At 39.8% G+C, this 17,541-nt stretch overlaps 1 protein-coding gene across 1 annotated transcript; it reads right to left on the reverse strand.

The window, feature by feature from the left end:
* Positions 1 to 6,717: 6,717 nt before the first annotated feature.
* On the reverse strand, positions 6,718 to 11,286 carry GGS23DRAFT_502072 (uncharacterized protein). Its single transcript, XM_051514483.1, has 2 exons — positions 8,849 to 11,286; positions 6,718 to 8,775 (listed from the first exon to the last, which is right to left on the reverse strand). The coding sequence occupies exons 1-2, from the start codon at positions 10,953 to 10,955 to the stop codon at positions 6,827 to 6,829; spliced, it is 4,056 nt and encodes a 1,351-aa protein (XP_051367023.1). The 5' UTR covers positions 10,956 to 11,286; the 3' UTR covers positions 6,718 to 6,826.
* Between the last annotated feature and the right edge of the window lie 6,255 nt (positions 11,287 to 17,541).

A 17,541-nucleotide genomic window follows, 5' to 3' on the forward strand; every position in this document is an offset into this window, starting at 1 on the left:
AAAATAAGTACTTATATTACTTGTTATTATTAATAAGTGTAATACGGTTATAATATTTTAATAATTATTTCATTTTAAAATTAAGTAACGAAAAGAAATAAGTAATACCCCTTAAAAAGAATGGTAATTAAAAAGTAATCCTTTAGAAGAATAACTAAGAACCTTAATATATTATAGCTTATTAGGAAGTTTAACTTCTTCTGGGGACGAAAGGCTACTAAAGAACGATCCTCGTAACCCCAGATAAGTAGAAAGCCTCAAAAGAAAAGGAATAGAATTAACATAAAACCTTAAAGATATAGGTATCGACGACGATAACGCTAACAAGATATTTACGTTAGGAAGTCTAATACTAATAAGCGGTAGTAACCTTATAATACCGTCGAACGTTAAGGGGTATAAACCGAAATAACCTTAGAGCTATAATAGCTTCGGAAATTTAAAAGGATTCCTTATTTAGGGAAAAATATTCCTATACTTCTACGAGAAATATCTTACGAAATCTGATTAATAAATCTTAACTATAATTTAAAGCCTTATAGATAAGGCTAATAATTAGTTCGCGTTTATTATTAAAGATTTCTTAATTAATAAATAAAATCCTCAAAAAATAAAGAAAGAAATGAAGATTATCTTTAAAACCTATAAAGTATTCAAATGAAAGATTAAACTGATTTTCAGAGACTTAAATAAAACTCGAATAACCGAACGAAGGCTAAAGAGTTTAATTTAAATTAAATAAGCTTATATTTACGCTATTAAATTTAAAAGTTAAGCGGCAAAGACTAATTACCATAATACGGCCTTAATTAGAATATTCTATAACGGATTAAAGAAAAGAATTAAAGATAAGATATACTGGTTAGATTACCTAGATATTCTTAAAGAATTCATATAGGTAATGATAAAAATCGATAATTGATAATATAAATATAAATAAGAAGATAAAAAAGGATCTATTTATATCCTACTTGAGCGACGAAATAAGCCTAAGTCCCAAAGTATTACTTTAGAAACTTACTTTAGATTAATGGATATCGACGTTATGAAAAAGGAAAAGGAAAAAAAGGATAAAAGTAAGATTAAATATTTTAATTATAGAAAACTTAGATATTATAAAAATAAATATAAATCTAATCGAAAGGTTCCGGAAATAAAAACTCTATAGAAAGAGAACGTAAAAGTAATAATAAGAACTATGGAAAAGAGAAATATCGACTACGTATGTTATAATTAAACGGTATATTATAATAACGATTATATTATATATCGCTTAAATAAAAACGTAGTTAAATAATATCCTCGATTACCTTAACGATGAGTTATTAAATTATTACAATACGGCGTCCTAGCCTTAAGGCGCGAAGAAATATTTATAAGTATCGATATTATTATCGAAGGAAAGGATTAGAAAAAATAGTTAATAAAAATTATTGAAAAGAAGCAGAGCGTACGCGATGCTGGAGTCCCGGATAGTGAACAGGAGCAGCGTGGGCACGCTGTGATGGAGGCACGAGAAAAGGACTGCCTAACCGCCAACAACTAGCCCAGTGCCGATTAGACCTAGATCACAGCTGTAAACAGCTGTAATCGGTTGATCAGCCAGCTGAAACGGCAGCTAGTAAAGGGGAGACTAGAAAAGGAAGGCAACGAGAATGGTGAGAAAAGGCATGGCAAGAAACGAGTGAATAGCTGTAAGGTCGTGATGCCTATAGGTCTAAGTCTGACTGATGAAAATATGAGTGCGCGACCCATATAAATACGCATCGAAAAGGCTACGTGGCCTAGATCCACCGCACCACTACAATAGGCTTACTGAGAAGGAGTAGAGCGTACGCGATACTAGAGTCCCGGATAGACTTACTCGAAAGTATACTCTATTGAAGACTATAGTACGTACGATAGTTCAGGATAGATAAAACTAGTATTACTATATTAATCGAGAAACAAGGAATCTAATATAGTTATTATATCTTAGGTATACCTCTTAGTCGTAGAGATATAGTAATTACTAACCCGAAGGTATAAAAAGTAAAAGAAGAAAAGGGGCTAAGCGTAAAAGTTACTTATTTGGTTATAACGGTACGACGAAGCGACTTAAACGCTTATAATTAAGATAGATATATTAATCAGGGAATAATAAACCTAATAATAAAAACGAATCTTTAATTAAGGTAAAAATAATTAAGATAATCATCTAATTAAGTAATAATTTAGATAATAAGTATAGTATAACTCGTATTTATAAGAGTTATAATTACTTTACATAGGTATAAGGCCTATCGTAACGTATTACATAATATATCAAGAGGATATATCTTACTGCACTACTACATTACTCGAAAGTATACTCTATCGAAGACTATAATACGTACGATAGTCTAACACGGATAAAACTAATATCATTATACTAATCGAGAGACGAGGAATTTAATGTAATTATCGTATCTTAGGTATACTTCTTAGTCGTAGAGATGTAGTAGTCGCTAGCTCGAATGTATAAGAGGTAAGGGGAGAAAAGTAATTAAACGTAAAAGTTACTAAACAGGAGCAGCGTGGGCACACTGTAATAGAGGCACGAAAAGGGCTACCTAACTACCAATAACTGGCCCAGTACCGATCAACCTAGATCACAGCTGTAAACAGCTGTAATCTGTTGATTAGCTAGCTGAAAACGGCAGCTGAGAAAGGACTAAAAGAGGGAAGGTAACGAAGAAGGCGAGAAAAGGCATGGCAAAAGGAGTAAATAGCTGATGGCTACTGTGATAGTTACAGGTCTAAGTCTAACTGATGAAAATATGAGTACGCGACCCATATAAATAGACATCGAAAAGGCTACGTAGCCTAGATCCACCGCACTACTACATTACTTATTCGGCTATAATGGTACGACAAAGCGACTTAAGCCTTCGTAACCAAGATAGATATACTAATCGGAAAACGACGAATCTAATAATAAAAACGAATCTTTAATTAAGGTAAAAATAGTAAAGATAGTAATCTAGTTAGGTAATGAACTAGATGATAAGCATGGCATAGCCCGTACTTACGGGAGCTATAGTTACTTTATATAGGTATAAGGCCTTTGTTATTTATAACTATCAATCCTCTTAACTAATCCTAATTTTATAAATTAACGTAATATATCCCATTTAATGCTTGATTATTTCTATAATTATTCTTATATAATTATTCTTATACGTCCGGCAGTATCTACTGGGCTTCCCTTAACTTTTAATCCTTCCTTTATACGTAGTTCTAAGGCTTATTACGGTTTTTTTACGAACTATACATCGATAAAGGTAATAAGAAGAGTCTTTAGGCGTTTCTATTCTTATTTCTATTCCTATTGTAGTGGTGCGGTGGATCTAGGCTACGTAGCCTTTTGGATGCGTATTTATATAGGTCGCGCACTTATATTTTCATCAGTTAGACTTAGACCTGTAGTGTTCACAACCTACAGCTATTCACTCGTTTCTTGCTATGCCTTTCTAGCTACCTTATTACCTTCCTTTTCTATCCCCCCTTTCCTAGCTGCCGTTTTCAGTTAGCCGATTAACCGATTACAACTATTTACAGCTATAATCTAGGTTGATCGGTACTGGGCTAGTTGTTAGCAGTTAGGCAGTCCTTATTTCGTGCCTCTATTAGCGTGCCCACGCTGCTCCTGTTCACTATAAATATTCTTAAGCTATTTATCACGTAGCTTTATGAAGGAGCTACGTACGCGAGAGTGCGCGCAGAGAGCTATCTCACTAGCAACGGGAGGAGGAGCGAAAGGCGAGAAAAGGTCTTAGATCTATTTAAAAATAAATTAAAGGAGTAGAAGTAACAAAGCGAATATATAAGAGCTCCTGTTACTAAGGTAAGTAACGAAAAGGAGCAACCTAAGGAGCCACCTCTACGTGACACTATTTTATCTAATATTTATTTTATTTATATATTGCGGTATCGTTTATATAAATTTTTACGTTGATTGATACGTTCCCGATTAGGTTCGTAACGTATTATAATAGTACGATAAGACATACCTTTTAAATATATTACGTAATATGCTACAATAAGCCTTATACTTATATAAAGTAACTATAGCTTCCGAAGTACGTACTATATTATAATTATTACTAAGTTATATTACTAACTTTACTATTTTTACTTTAATTTAAGATTCGTTTTTATTATTATATTCATTATCTTCTGATTAGTATATCTATCTTAATTACGAGCGCTCAAGTTACTTTGTCGTACCATAATAACTAAATAAATAACTTTTACGTTTAGCTTCTTTCCTTTCCTTACTTTTTTTACCTTCGTGTTTGTAGTTATTATATCTTTATAACTAAAAAATAAACTTAAGATACGATAATCGCATCGAATTTCTTATCTTTCGATTAATAAAGTAATATTAATTTTATTTATCCTAGATTATCGTACGTATTATAGTGTAGTAGTGCGGTGGATCTAGGCCACGTAGCCTTTTCGATGTATATTTATATGAGTCGCGCACTTATATTTTCATCAGTTAGACTTAGACCTATAGATATCATAGCCTACAGCCATTCACTCGTTTCTTGCCATGCCTTTCTAGCCATCCTCGTTGCCTCCTTTTCTAGTCCCCTTTCCCAGCTGCCGTTTTTAGCTGGCCGATCAACCGATTACAGCTGTTTACAGCTGTGATCTTGGTTGATCGGCACTGGGCCAGTTGTTGGTAGTTGGGTAGTCCTTTTCGTGCCTCCATCACAGCGTGCCTACGCTGCTCCTGTTCAATAGTTACCGATAGAGTATACTTTTATATAAGCTATACGGGACATTAGTATCGCGTATGCTCTGCTCCTTCTTAATACTCCCCCCTATACCGGTTTGTGTCGGTATAAGAATATCCGCCGCGTGTCAGATTCCCAGCCTCAGCTCAGCCCCTAAAATTAGTTGTTTCAAGCGCCGTGCTCGAATGTTGGGTACCGTATATTGATCTCAGGCCTCTAACAATGGGATCTATTAGGTGCCTACCTACAGGCGGTACAGGGGGTAGTACCTAACATAACCGAGTCACACCTCTTCGCGAGGTTACGCTGGGTAACACTCACGTGCCACCATTTCACCCACGTTGTACATCCGGTGCATGTTATATTACGGAGTCGCATAGCTACAACTGGGAAAAAACTCCACTTTTCGGTACGTACACCCTAGGGGTGTGGTAGGTAGGAAGGTGCAGGTTGAATATTCAATTACACGTAGGGAAGGAGCTACCCTCTGGTTGGGTCGGCTAATAGGTAAGTTAGACTACCCCTTCGCGAGCTAGGTATTTTATATAGGTTTATATATAAACGATTTATTCTCATAAAAAGCCGGAAAAAATTCGGAAAAATTAAAAATTTACTTACGTGATTAATTAGCTTGATTAAATCAACATATAAATTTTTCGGATTTTTCGCTTAGTAATATAAGAAATTATTTACGATTTAAGGTTTTTTAAAACTATACTAATAATTTGCTATATAATTTATTAATAAATCTATTAACTATATTTTATATCAGCCTCTTAACTTATTTCTTTTACAGTAATAAAGTAGGTATATTACTTAATCCTTTATACTATAAATGAAATCATGGTTAACATTACGTTAACTTTTTTTTTTAATTTTCATTAAATTAATTAAGTCTTAAAAATGTTAATTTTTAGTATTCTTTTTTAAAACCTCTTTATATAAAAAAATAGGATAGTTAGAAAGGTAGAATTCTTACTATAAAATAGGTACGATTTTAGAAAGTTTGAACCTATTTAAAAACGTAGTTTTCTTAAAATAATAAATTAAATAAAAACGAAAATAAGAAATAAAAATAAGATTACTTAATACTAGCCATTTTTCTATTTATAAAATAAAGTATTAGGTAATAGACCTACTTCATTACCGTAAAAAAATAAGTAAATATATCGATATTAGTATAGTTAATAAAGTTATTAATAAATTATATAGGAAACTATTAGTATAATTTTAAAAAACTTTAAATCGTATATAACTTCTTATATTAGTAAGTAGAAAATTCGAAAAATCTATATATTATTTTAATTAAACTAATTAATTACTTAAGTAAATTTCCGATTTTTTTTAATTTTTTCCGGCTTTTTATGAGAATAAATCGTTTATATATAAACCTATATAAAATATCCGACTCGATAGCTCATAAAGCGATAGCCTAGAACTCTATTCGTACATATACAAGCTACTACGAATACAATATCAAGCTATCGGGGACTTGCATCAAACATACATACCTCCTCCTATTGGGGGCGTATGTATAGACGATAAAACTGGGGCGCTCGACCGAAAAGTGGGGGTTTTTCCCAGTTGTAGCTATGCGACTCCGTATTATATGGCTACCAGAGGTATGTATGTACACGATACCTAGCATGCCATCTACCTGACCTGCATTCAACACACCAACTTGACCAACTTATCGACGGAAGAAAAGGGGGGGGAAGGGGTGCGAATTCTCCCCTCCACCTCCCATCTCTTCCACCCTAACCTACATACGCATATATGCATCAACGGATAGAGACTATAGTAGTGGTGGTCGTAGTCGTAGTCGTAGTCAGAGTAGTACCTCATAAAAAGTACGCGTACTTCCTCTACGCGTAACTGCCTACCCTAGACACCCAGTTCCATGACGTTGGGAATGCCCAGCTTCGGCTGCTGGTCCTCCCTCCCGTTCCCTTCGCGCCCGCCCTCTCCAGTATCCCAACAATAAAATAAACCTGTAGTCCATCCGCGTGCAAAAAAAACCGCGCATCGTATGTATAGCCGAGTCGTTGCCGTCGTGACAAGCGTTACGGCCTCTTCTGACGTAGCCGAGACAAGATCCTGTCCGCGCTATCCACGTTCACCTGGCTGGAATCCCGGCCCTCCGCTTTCATGTCGTGATACCACTCTAGCGTGGGTTTGTATTGATACCGCATGCCTTGGCGCGATCCGTCCTTCTCCCGGACGCGAAACGCGGCTTCGTACAGGTTGTTGATGCACTTAGACTTCTCCCCCTGCGTTTTCGGCCGCGGCGCGTGCCAGATCAACCTCTGCGGTTTGTCTTCGTCGCCAGCATGCCTCGGGAAGCTCCTTCGCCGCTGCACCGATTGGGCCTCCGCGAGCTTAGTAGTCATGCCCTGTTGCCACTCCGACTTGGGGAGGCTTATCCATCCGACAGAGGACATAAGGTGGTCAAAAGGGGGTAGCCAGGATTTGCCATCGTCCAGCATTTCCAGGAGCCTACGGCGGGTAAATTCTACTGCCGTCTCGCTCGGCAGGCGCTTCAGTTTCGTCGTGCTAGCGATGTAGACTTGGTCGAGATAGTACCGTTTGTTTTTCGTCGTAATCTCCTCCCTAACCACGTCTACCAGGTGCTTCTGCATGTCGAGGAGAAGCGACGTATGCCCGCGGCTATTCTCCCTATCCTGAGCCGATAAATCCCAGATAAAAAGCTGTATCTTCTCATAATACTTCGACAAATGCGGGTTGGCCGGTCGCACCACCGCGATCCAAGGGTGGCGCCCGTATAATTCCGCCGGCACGTTGAGGTTCCATTCCGTGTCGATAGTATAGAACAGACCATACCAAGTATTCGTACGTCCGAAAAACTTCGGGGCCCTCCCCAGCCAGTTCTTGAACGTGTCGAATTCACATCTCGGGTCGCCAAAGTGATCCGCCATCGACACATCCAGCCACGACACCGGATTGCCACATAGCCTAGCCCAACCCGCTGTCCTAGATCGGAGGGAGAAGGCAATCCAGTTGATGAAGTCGACCGCTCGATCGCCTTGAGACGGCTGCGAAACGGTTCGAGGGAATACGGGTTTGGAATTCGCTGACTCGGGGGACGTGGCGGGCATCGGATCGAATTGCTTCGCGCTCTCGGCCTCCTCGACCGCCTCCCTCGCTCGACGCTTCTGGTCCTCGCGAGCCAGGGCTATGTCGGGGTCGCTCACCGTTTCGTCCGTATACACGGGAAGCCGAATGTTTCTATAGGCTGCTTTGTTCCGGCTGACGCTCGAGCCGAGCACGGTAAACTTGCGGTAGCGATCGCATTTGGCGCTAGACCACCAGCAAAACCAGTTCACCAAGCTCTGCTCGTCATTCGGGTCGATTTGATCCGTGATCCACTCCACCTTCCGTATATCTTCGCTGGTTTCCTCGTCTCCAAATTGCTGCATGATGTCGTTCAAAAGTTTCCACGCCTCGAACCTTGCCTGGATATCGCTGTGACGCAGGCCCAAGCCCCCGAGCATGTCCTCGAGCTTGGGATCGTCCTTATGTCGCGAACTAAATTCGTGGCGCTCTCGTTCCTTCTCGAGCGTGATGGCTTTTAGGTAGTCGGGGAAATTAGCACATGCGACTATGAGATAGCGAAGGTTAGCGCAATAGCGCAGGAACCATTTTAGAAATTCGCAGAGCCTGACGGGATCCGAAAGTGCGAAGCTAGGAGTGACCAGAAATGCCCGGCCGAGGGGAAATAACCGAGTCATCTGAAGCGTCCCAGGTTCGATGCTAGCATCGATATTAGAGGGGAACCTCGGCGGGTCGTACTGGCCCGTGGCAAGGCTCCAGAAGGTATAGCAGCGTTTGTTGTCGATCATCTGAAACACGCGCGGTATTTTTCGAATAGTGGCAGCCATATCTTCATGCAAAATGATCGTGCCCGCTGCTCCAGCCCTCACCACCTCGTGAAACTTAGCCCAGCTGTCCTCTATCTCTAAAGAGAAAACCCGACAATTTGGTTGACAAGAACCTACATGGAGGGGACAAGGTTAGCAACTGAAGTTCTCGGCGATCGTAAGATGCCCATCTCGATATCGACTTACGGAGCCAAAGCTTGACCATGTTGCACACCTGGGCCTCTCTCTCGGGGAACATCAGCATGAAGACTTGGCTGTCCATCCTTTTAGACTCCTGAGGGAGCATGTGGGAGAAGTCCATGCCGAAAAAGTCCCGGAGTAGGAGCCGGCAGTGCAGTCCATGTTCCGTGCGGGTTGGATGAGCCGGAGCACCAGGGATCGATGCTGGGGGATAAAGTTTGGGGTTGACCGGGGACCTATAAATCATAAACTGTAGGGACTCGGAGTTACTCCTGTCTCTCTCGACGCTAAGCCCCTTCCAGCCGTCACAGGCCGGCGGATAGACGAGGACCGAGAATTCCTCGGCGACCAGGTGGCACCCATAGGGGCCGCGGCGTAGATGTGCTATCACATTCTTCAAGGCGGGGATGGTGTCGGGCAACGCCGGCTCTATAGCTCCGGCGGAGAGTATTTCTCCCACTAGGTCGGATTTTTGAACGACAAAATTAGAGGCAGCACAGATGGTGCCGAAGTGGAGTTTTGGTCGACCGATGAAGGCCGGCAACCACGGCTGGTTCTGGCGGGTTATGCCATCGAACACAACCTTTACCGGATCAGACCCGGCCTCCCCGAACACAACTGTCTTCGACACGACCTGCGTCTGTCTACTTTCTTGATAAGTAGTTAAAGAAAGCTTCTTTGGCACCGCTGGAAGGTCTACAGAGAACCGGACGGCACGTCCTGGTTCTCCGGCCGAGACAGCAGTGTCATGAGCAACCTCTACCGTCCCACCCATCGTCTCGTCCGCCACTTCGATGTCTCCGGGGACAATGAAGCGAACGGACTTCTTTACCTTAGACACTGGCGCAGCCACGCCCGAGTCGAGTGGCGACATCTCCGTTGGGCTTTGTACGAGAGGGGAGGTTTCGACAGGCTCGGGACGGGCGTTGCTTTGGGCCGGATTTGCATCGGGGCGATCGCCCTCATTGCTTTTCAGGAAGAAACTAGCCGGGATTGAGGCAAAGTCTAGGGGGGCATTGTCACTTTTCTCAATCGCCTTCTTCTTAGCTATGTTCATGACACGCAAGGAATGGAATGTCTTCGGGGTTTTGGAGGGGTCTACCATGGCATCGATAAGGCCTGGTCTTCGTTTTCGTTCCTTGCCCCCAATAAACACATTACTGGCCCGTCTCACGGGCGCGGGTGCCGCCGGCGGGGGGTGAGAACGAGTTGCGGTAAGCCGTTCACCCAAAAATTTGTTTGCTAGGCTGGTCGATAACTTTGGAGGCTGTGACGATGTACCGAGCAAAGCCTTCGACGGGAGATTCGGCCTCTTCTGTGTTGTTTTACCAACTCCAGCTCTAGGCGACGTCAGGCTCGTGGCCGTACCCGGCTTTCGCGCCGTGCCCTGATAACCCGTTATTGTGGTACTACCTGCAGCCTTGGCACCGGAGTCCACCAGCGCGGCACGTTGGGATGGTTTAGGTTGCAGTGGTGGCGGCGACGTAGGCTTCGAGGGTATCTTGTTCACATGCCGGGCCACGCCTACTGTGGCCTGGGGATTCTCCAATGCGGTAGCAGAGGGCGCCTTTTGCGGATCAGCATCTCGAGAGTTAGACTTGGCCTTAAGCTTTGCGTCAATCTTAATATCGGACTTGGTATCCAAATCTAATTCCCCCTCAGTGGTCGGCGAGACGGCACCGTCGATGGGAGATTCGGAAGAGAAGGGCTCGGTAAGGGGTAAACCGAGACGTTTGCGTTTGGCATTCCGCTTTAGGTGTCTCTCCATCCTAAGCCTATAGGCTGCGTTGTATATCTCGATATCAAATGCCCGAGACTTCCCAGCAGCGATATCCTTCTTCGTTTTTTCCCACTGGAGGAGCAGACCCGGGCCTAGATTCTCGGCGGGCTCCCAGGTGCACTGGTCCATGGGGAAGCCGTCCCAGCGGATGAGGTACTGCATCTCGCCAGGGCGGTTGGGATGGGGGCGCTCAGCATACAGGTCATCGACGAACCACTCCTTATCCTGGTCTTCGCCGCTGGCCTCATCGCCTGTGGAGGTGAGCGATATGTCATCTATCTCGCCGACATCACCAGGCATAGCCCCAGAGGGACCGGACGGTGGGGCCGGCATCTTGCGGGCGTGTGCTGTGACCGGAGACGCTGACACGGCTCAGACACGGCCAGGTATGAAAAGAAGGGAAGGTCGGGAACCACTCGGCATTACGAGCAACCCAGGCACCCTGTCTCGGTCCCGGTCCGCGTCTATGTCTGCGAATGGCCGACACGCACGGGCAGGTCCCGCCTAGGCAAGTAAGGATGTACGAGACGCGTTCGGAACTTTCTCGCTCGGACAGAGAGCAACGCATAAGTACGAGGATTACACGGCGGTAACTTGCATCGCAATTTAGGGTGTGGAGGACAGCGAGGCGAGAGAAATTGTTGGTTAGGTAGGTAGCTCAGGTGGGTAGTCGTTCAGCAGGTTAAGTACAGGTCCCTACAAGGGTCCTAACTTCCAATGATCTTGATTGGGTGCTATCGGCGGCCCGCTCCGAGGCGTCAACGAGAAAGCGGGCTGACTGACAGCCGGCGCAAACGAAGGACCGTGCTCATATCGGGCCGGTGCCACCCGGCTCTGTCCCATCCTTGGCCTCTGCTGGGGATTTCTGGAATTACGCTTTGTTGCTTAGACTAAAGATATGCATTTGCCGTCGTTTACACGCCCCGTTACATGCAACCAAGCTCTACTATGTACTATCTATTACATAACTACCCCCTTGCGGGCTACCCTTTAATATAGTAAAAAACGCTAAAATAGGTTCTTTTATAAATTGAATAGCTTATTTAAATAAACTCCAAAAATTATAAAAAGTAAACTAAATTAAAATGCGTTATTTAATTAATTTCTAAAGTGTATTAGAGCTTTAATTATATGTAATAATTAGATACGTTATTATTTTATTTATTCTTATTTAGTAGACTTATAGCTTCTTTTTAAGCTATCGTTATTACTACTTTATTTTATTATTATTATTATTTCATTACAGCTTTTAACATAATATTAAGTAGTTATTAACTATTCTAATTATTTGCTAATATCTTTTAAAGTAATTAGAAGCGCTTATTTAAGTCAGGAATAGCCTTCTTTTTTAGTAAGCTTTTCAGCTTTAATTAAGTTATTAATAAGGAAATTTACTAATTTTTAAAAGCTAGCTTTGTATAAAGGTCGTAATAACTATTAATACTATTTATAAGCGTTACATAAATATATAGAGATTAATTAACAGCGAATTTCTCAACTTTATTAATTACGTTTATATTAGAAACTACGGTTAAAGAGAGTACTAATAGGTACGGGTTATAAAACACAACAGGGGAAGATACGAAGATACTTAATAAATAAGAATATTCTAGCTTTTATTATATAGACGATGTTAAAAAAGAATGTGACGGACGCCCATTAAACGACGGTCGCTTACAGAGTAATAATCGCTTATAAAGCGACGGCTGTCTATTTAAAAATAATCGCTCGTTAAAAGAATAACATTAATAGCTTAATTAAAAATTACTATAACTAAAAATACCTTTCTTAATTAAATAGATATTTCTTTAATTATTAATTTTAAATATATAGTTTATTTTTAATAAGTACTTTATATTATGACATTAAAAGGTATTAAGGAGGAGCAGAGCGTACGCGATACTGGAGACCCGGATATATTCATTCGAAGGTATATTCTATCGAAGACTATAGTACGTACGATGGTCCAAGATAAATGAAACTAGTATCGCTATATTAATCGAAAGGTAAGGAATCTAATATAATTATCGTATCTTAGCTATGCCCTTTAGTCGTAGAAATATAGTAATCGCTAGCCCGAAGGTATAAGAGGTAAGGGAAGAAAAGGGGCAAAACGTAAAAGTTACTTATTCGGTTATAGCGGTACGACGAAGTAACTTAAGCGCTTATAACTAAGATAGATATATTAATCGGAAAACGACGAATTTAATAATAAAAACGAATCTTTAATTAAAGTAAAAATAATAAAGATAGTAATTTAGTTAGGTAATAAATTAAATGATAAGTATAGTATATCCCGTATTTACGGGAGCTATGGTTACTTTATATAGGTATAAGGCCTATCGTAACGTATTACGTAATATATTAAAAAGATATATCTTACCGTATTATTATAGCCTCCTTAGTTTAATTATACCGTAAGGGATAATTAAATTAAAAAGGGTAATACGGTATATCCCGATTAATATCTTCCCTTAAAAACTATCGCGAAACTTTATTCCTCCGGTTATTATCTAATTATTACGGCCGCGCCTTTAATTTCTCGTTTAATATTATAAGGAGGCCCTTTTATTACTTTATAGTTAACTTAGCCCGGTTTACCTTTACCGATCTAACCCGATCGGCGTTCTCTTTCTTTATCTCGGCTACCTTCTTTTTAGTTTCGTCCTAGCCTTCTTAATTAAAGGAATAATAAGGAAGCGGGCGCGTCCTAAGGGTTAATTAGGTATCTTTCCTTTACCTATACGGTATAGAGGTTTCCCTTAACCGGAAAGCCTTAATCCTTTCTAGTCCGGGGGAAGGAAGAAAGCGCGTTATAACCTTAACGAGGTTATTATAGCGGAGGTTTACGTCCGTTAATACGAGGGAGTAAGGGGGATTAGGTATTAAGGCTATAAAGAAACGACGGACTTCGGCTTATGCGATAAACCGAACGGAAGATTTACGGCTAAGGAGTTCGCCGATCGGCGTACTTTAGGTAGATATTATAGCGTTAATAAGGTTAATTCGCTTCTAGTAATTTACGGCTTACCGAAGACGTTTAACGATACCTATCCCTTCCTTTAAAACTCGAACGCTATAAAATTATTCTACTACCTCGGCGTATTTTCTTATAATATTAAAAGGGTCGAGCTTCTTATTCTTTTAGGCTTAACGCGCGACTTCGATCGGTCGTTTAAAGATAAGATACGGTAAAATGCCGCTTTAAAAACCGTAGCTATAGCTATCTTATTAGTTTACTAGCGCGATATAATAAATAAACTAAGGGGTTATATCGGGCTCGAGGCTACCGTTTTCCTAGGCTCGCTATAACTAGCCGAACGCGTACGCCGCCCGATCGAGGGCGCCGTTCCTAACTATATTAAAACTATATAATCTCCGGAGCTTAGGAAGGTATAGCGTTACGGCGAAGTAGGCCTAAGAAAACTTCGTAAGGTCGGTAATAATTCGCTTGGGATTTATTAGATCTATATGGATCGTAAAAACTAAAGTAAAGGTAGGGTTATCGAAGAGGTATCGGCGGGTTAGAAAATCGAACGATTCTATCGATCGGTAGCTTATCGTTTAATACGGGTTTATTTCGAAGGCCGCCTTCCTACCTTCGAGGTCGTAACTTATTATAATATAAAGGATACGGATATCCTCGTTAATAAGGTAGTCGTAACGGACGACGTAAACGAAAGAATTAACTAGGGCTACCTTCGTTTATTCCTATTATTATTAGTTTATAGTTCGGGGCCGATTAACGGATAGCCGGAAAGCCTAAGCTATATCGGATCCTAATTCGATCTAGCTCCTTCCCGAATCGTAATTATCTAAAGTATTAAGTTAATATTCCTTTATATTATTTTAGTTATTTTTATTATTATAAATCTCCCGTAGGAGTTTTATTAAGTTGGCTAAATCGATACGACGTACGTCTTTATAAACGAAAGGAAGGAAGAAAGAAGGAGGGATTCCGGCGGAGCGGGAAGAAGATATAATAAAAATAAAAAAAAAGAATTAGGGGAAGGAAAAGAAAAGATAATAAATTAAAGGTAAAAATAAGAATTTAAATTAATAATAAGAAAGGTAGGCTAGAGATTAATAAGAATATAATAATTATAAGGGGGGGGTTTTCGAAATGAGATACCTAAAAAAGAAAAAGAAAGGAAGGAAGGGAAACGTATTAACGATATAATTAGATATACCTTTACGGCTAACGCTTTAAGAAAGCGCGTTTCCCCGCGTACGTATAGAATTATAATAGAAAACGCGTTAGCTTATAGCTTCTTATTATATACTTTTAATAAAGTAATAAGTACGTACGTTTATAAACTCGTAATTAAACGTAGGCTAAGGTAGGTATTATCGAGACTCTCCTAAGTACGGTATTTACGACCTAGGTAACGTATTCGACTCTCTCGTTTTCGTCCGACCTTTCTTCTTATTTTTCGCTATTTTACGATTCCGATTTATTTCCTTTCTTCTATTTCTTAGGTCCTTTATCTTCGTTTTAATTCGTTTTTCGATTTTTCTTAATTCTAGAATTATAATTTCGTCGTTTCTATCTCTCTTTTTCTATATATATATATATAATAAACCCTACTATCTAGAAGTAACTCCTTAAATTAAACCGGGCGACCGTCCTTAAGCTACTCGAGTAGTTAAAGGCTACGGGAATTACCGACGAAGAGATTACCGGGGCGTTTAAAAAGGCTAAGGAGGATAAGAAGAAGGCCGTAACGCATTAACGGACTAAGTCGATACCGCTACCGATAAATTTAATGGATAAATAACCCGACGAATCCTTCCGCCGTTTACCTTTTACCGAGGAATTCCGGGACATTAATCGGCTAATCCTTAAGCCTTAGTAGGTATCGTACGTCCCGTACTTCCGTCCGTTAGATTAAAGCCCGAAAGTAATTATCGGCCGGTAGCTCCGAAGCATCGAGGAAATTCGGGTAATAAATTAATAGCGTTAGGTATATAGCTTTTAATATTAATAAGATTTATTAATCGAAGGCTATATTAATTAATGGTAAGATAATTCGTAACGTCCGGTTTTATTTTTTAGGTAGGCCGGCGGCCGGCCGGTATATCGTATAGGAGATTATAAGTAAGGACTTTTAGGAGGTTACTTACTTCTAGAGCTATGCTATATCTTTCGTTCGTTATATTTAATCCTTTCGCCGTCGGACGTTATTTATAAAAATTAATAATAAGGAATTAGTTAGCGAATATTTCCGTCGATTAGCGACGGATCCTTATTACGTCGTTAGTTTATTCGTTTAATAATATAAGGTATTTAACGAGGTACCCTATTAATACTACGAGCGCCGGCTCGCCTTTTCCGATACCGCTAAGTACGTGGATATATAGCCCTTTTTTTCCTACCGATCCTTAATTTCCGATCGTATCTTTAGATATTCCTACGGCGTCTACCTCTTTTTTATTAACGGGATACGTTATAAATTCCGGGACGAGCGGTTTACCTACCTACGGATAAAAATAAATCGTAACCCCCCTTTAATAGAGAATCTAAGCTAGGCCTTATACCCGCTTATAATACGAGTAACGAGAAAAGAGTTACTAGCTATAATAAACTCGAAAATCGCTACGTTCCGGGGGTTAGGAAATAAGTAAGTTTTTAGTTTTCTTAGTAATTAATAAGTAAAGGATAGAGTAAGAGGGTAAAGAGGAAAAGAGAGGTATTAATCGGCGGGTATACGTTACTTCTAGCTTATTTTTAAACGCGTATTCCTTTTCTTTCTTTTTTCTTTTGCTTTTATTAATATAAATTACTTTCCTTACTTTCCCTTTAAATATTAAGATATACCTATATTAAAATATAATAATTACGTAATACTAGGATATTAATATCTCGGATTCCTAACGATAAACGCAAAGAATAACTTATCTAAGTATAAGAACGCGTTAATCGGCGTTAATAATTTATAGAAATATACTTTCTTTTAAGGTAAGAAATAAGAAAGGGCGTATTTATTAATATTATAATTTAAGGTATTAATTTCGTATATAGGCTATCGGTTTAATAACTATATAGGAATAACTTCTTTTCTCCTTTACTTAAGAAAGCGATTATATATTAAGCTCCTAGGCTTTATTACTCTTCGATCGGTATAGGTAGGTTATTTTAAGGTACTATAGCCTTATCGTATTATAGTAGGAGAATTATTTATTAAGTCGGGTCGATCTTCTTAATCCGGGTTTATCGTTAGGTGTAACTTCGTATCCTTTAAGCTTTTTATTTAATATTTTTATTATAATTCGTACCTTATCGTTTAGAACTAATTATTCTTCTTCTTCGTTATCGATTACCGAGGGCATAGGCTCTAGGCCTCCTTTAACTTAAGGTCGTTAATAGTCGTCGATTCTTAGTCCTTATATTTAATCGGTAATAAGCGTATAATTTATTCGTTTTCTTCCGGGTTTTCTAGCTCTTAAAACCCGTTAATATCTTAGAAAAATTTCCGTAGTTTATAGCCTAAAACCGGGTATAATAACGTAACTTTATCCGGTTCTTTAAGCTTATAACGACTATAGCCTAGATCTTCGGCGATTAGGTACGGTTTCTTTTAATAGTACTTTAGTTTTACGGCTATCGATTTATTTATATATCGTAACGTATCGTATAGTAGTACGAAGTCGTCGGTTTTTAGGGGCTTTTTTCGTATCCGGTAAGCGTTTTTTTCGTCCTAATACCGGGTAGCTTCCTTATATTTAATCGCTAGAACCTTAGTTACGGTTAATATATCTTCTTAACGTTTCTCGATTAATCGTACGCGTATAATTAAAAGCGATTCTCGGTCCGGGATATTCTTTTAGTTTATAATACGCTAGGTTAGGATAACGGTTTCTATCGAGATAATAGCCTTACGCTTATATATTAATTCGTATAACGACATTTCGTATAAAA

This window comes from Durotheca rogersii (assembly GCF_024521655.1).
Source record: "Durotheca rogersii strain YMJ 92031201 chromosome Unknown GGS23scaffold_70, whole genome shotgun sequence".
Taxonomy (NCBI): Eukaryota; Fungi; Ascomycota; class Sordariomycetes; order Xylariales; family Xylariaceae; genus Durotheca; species Durotheca rogersii.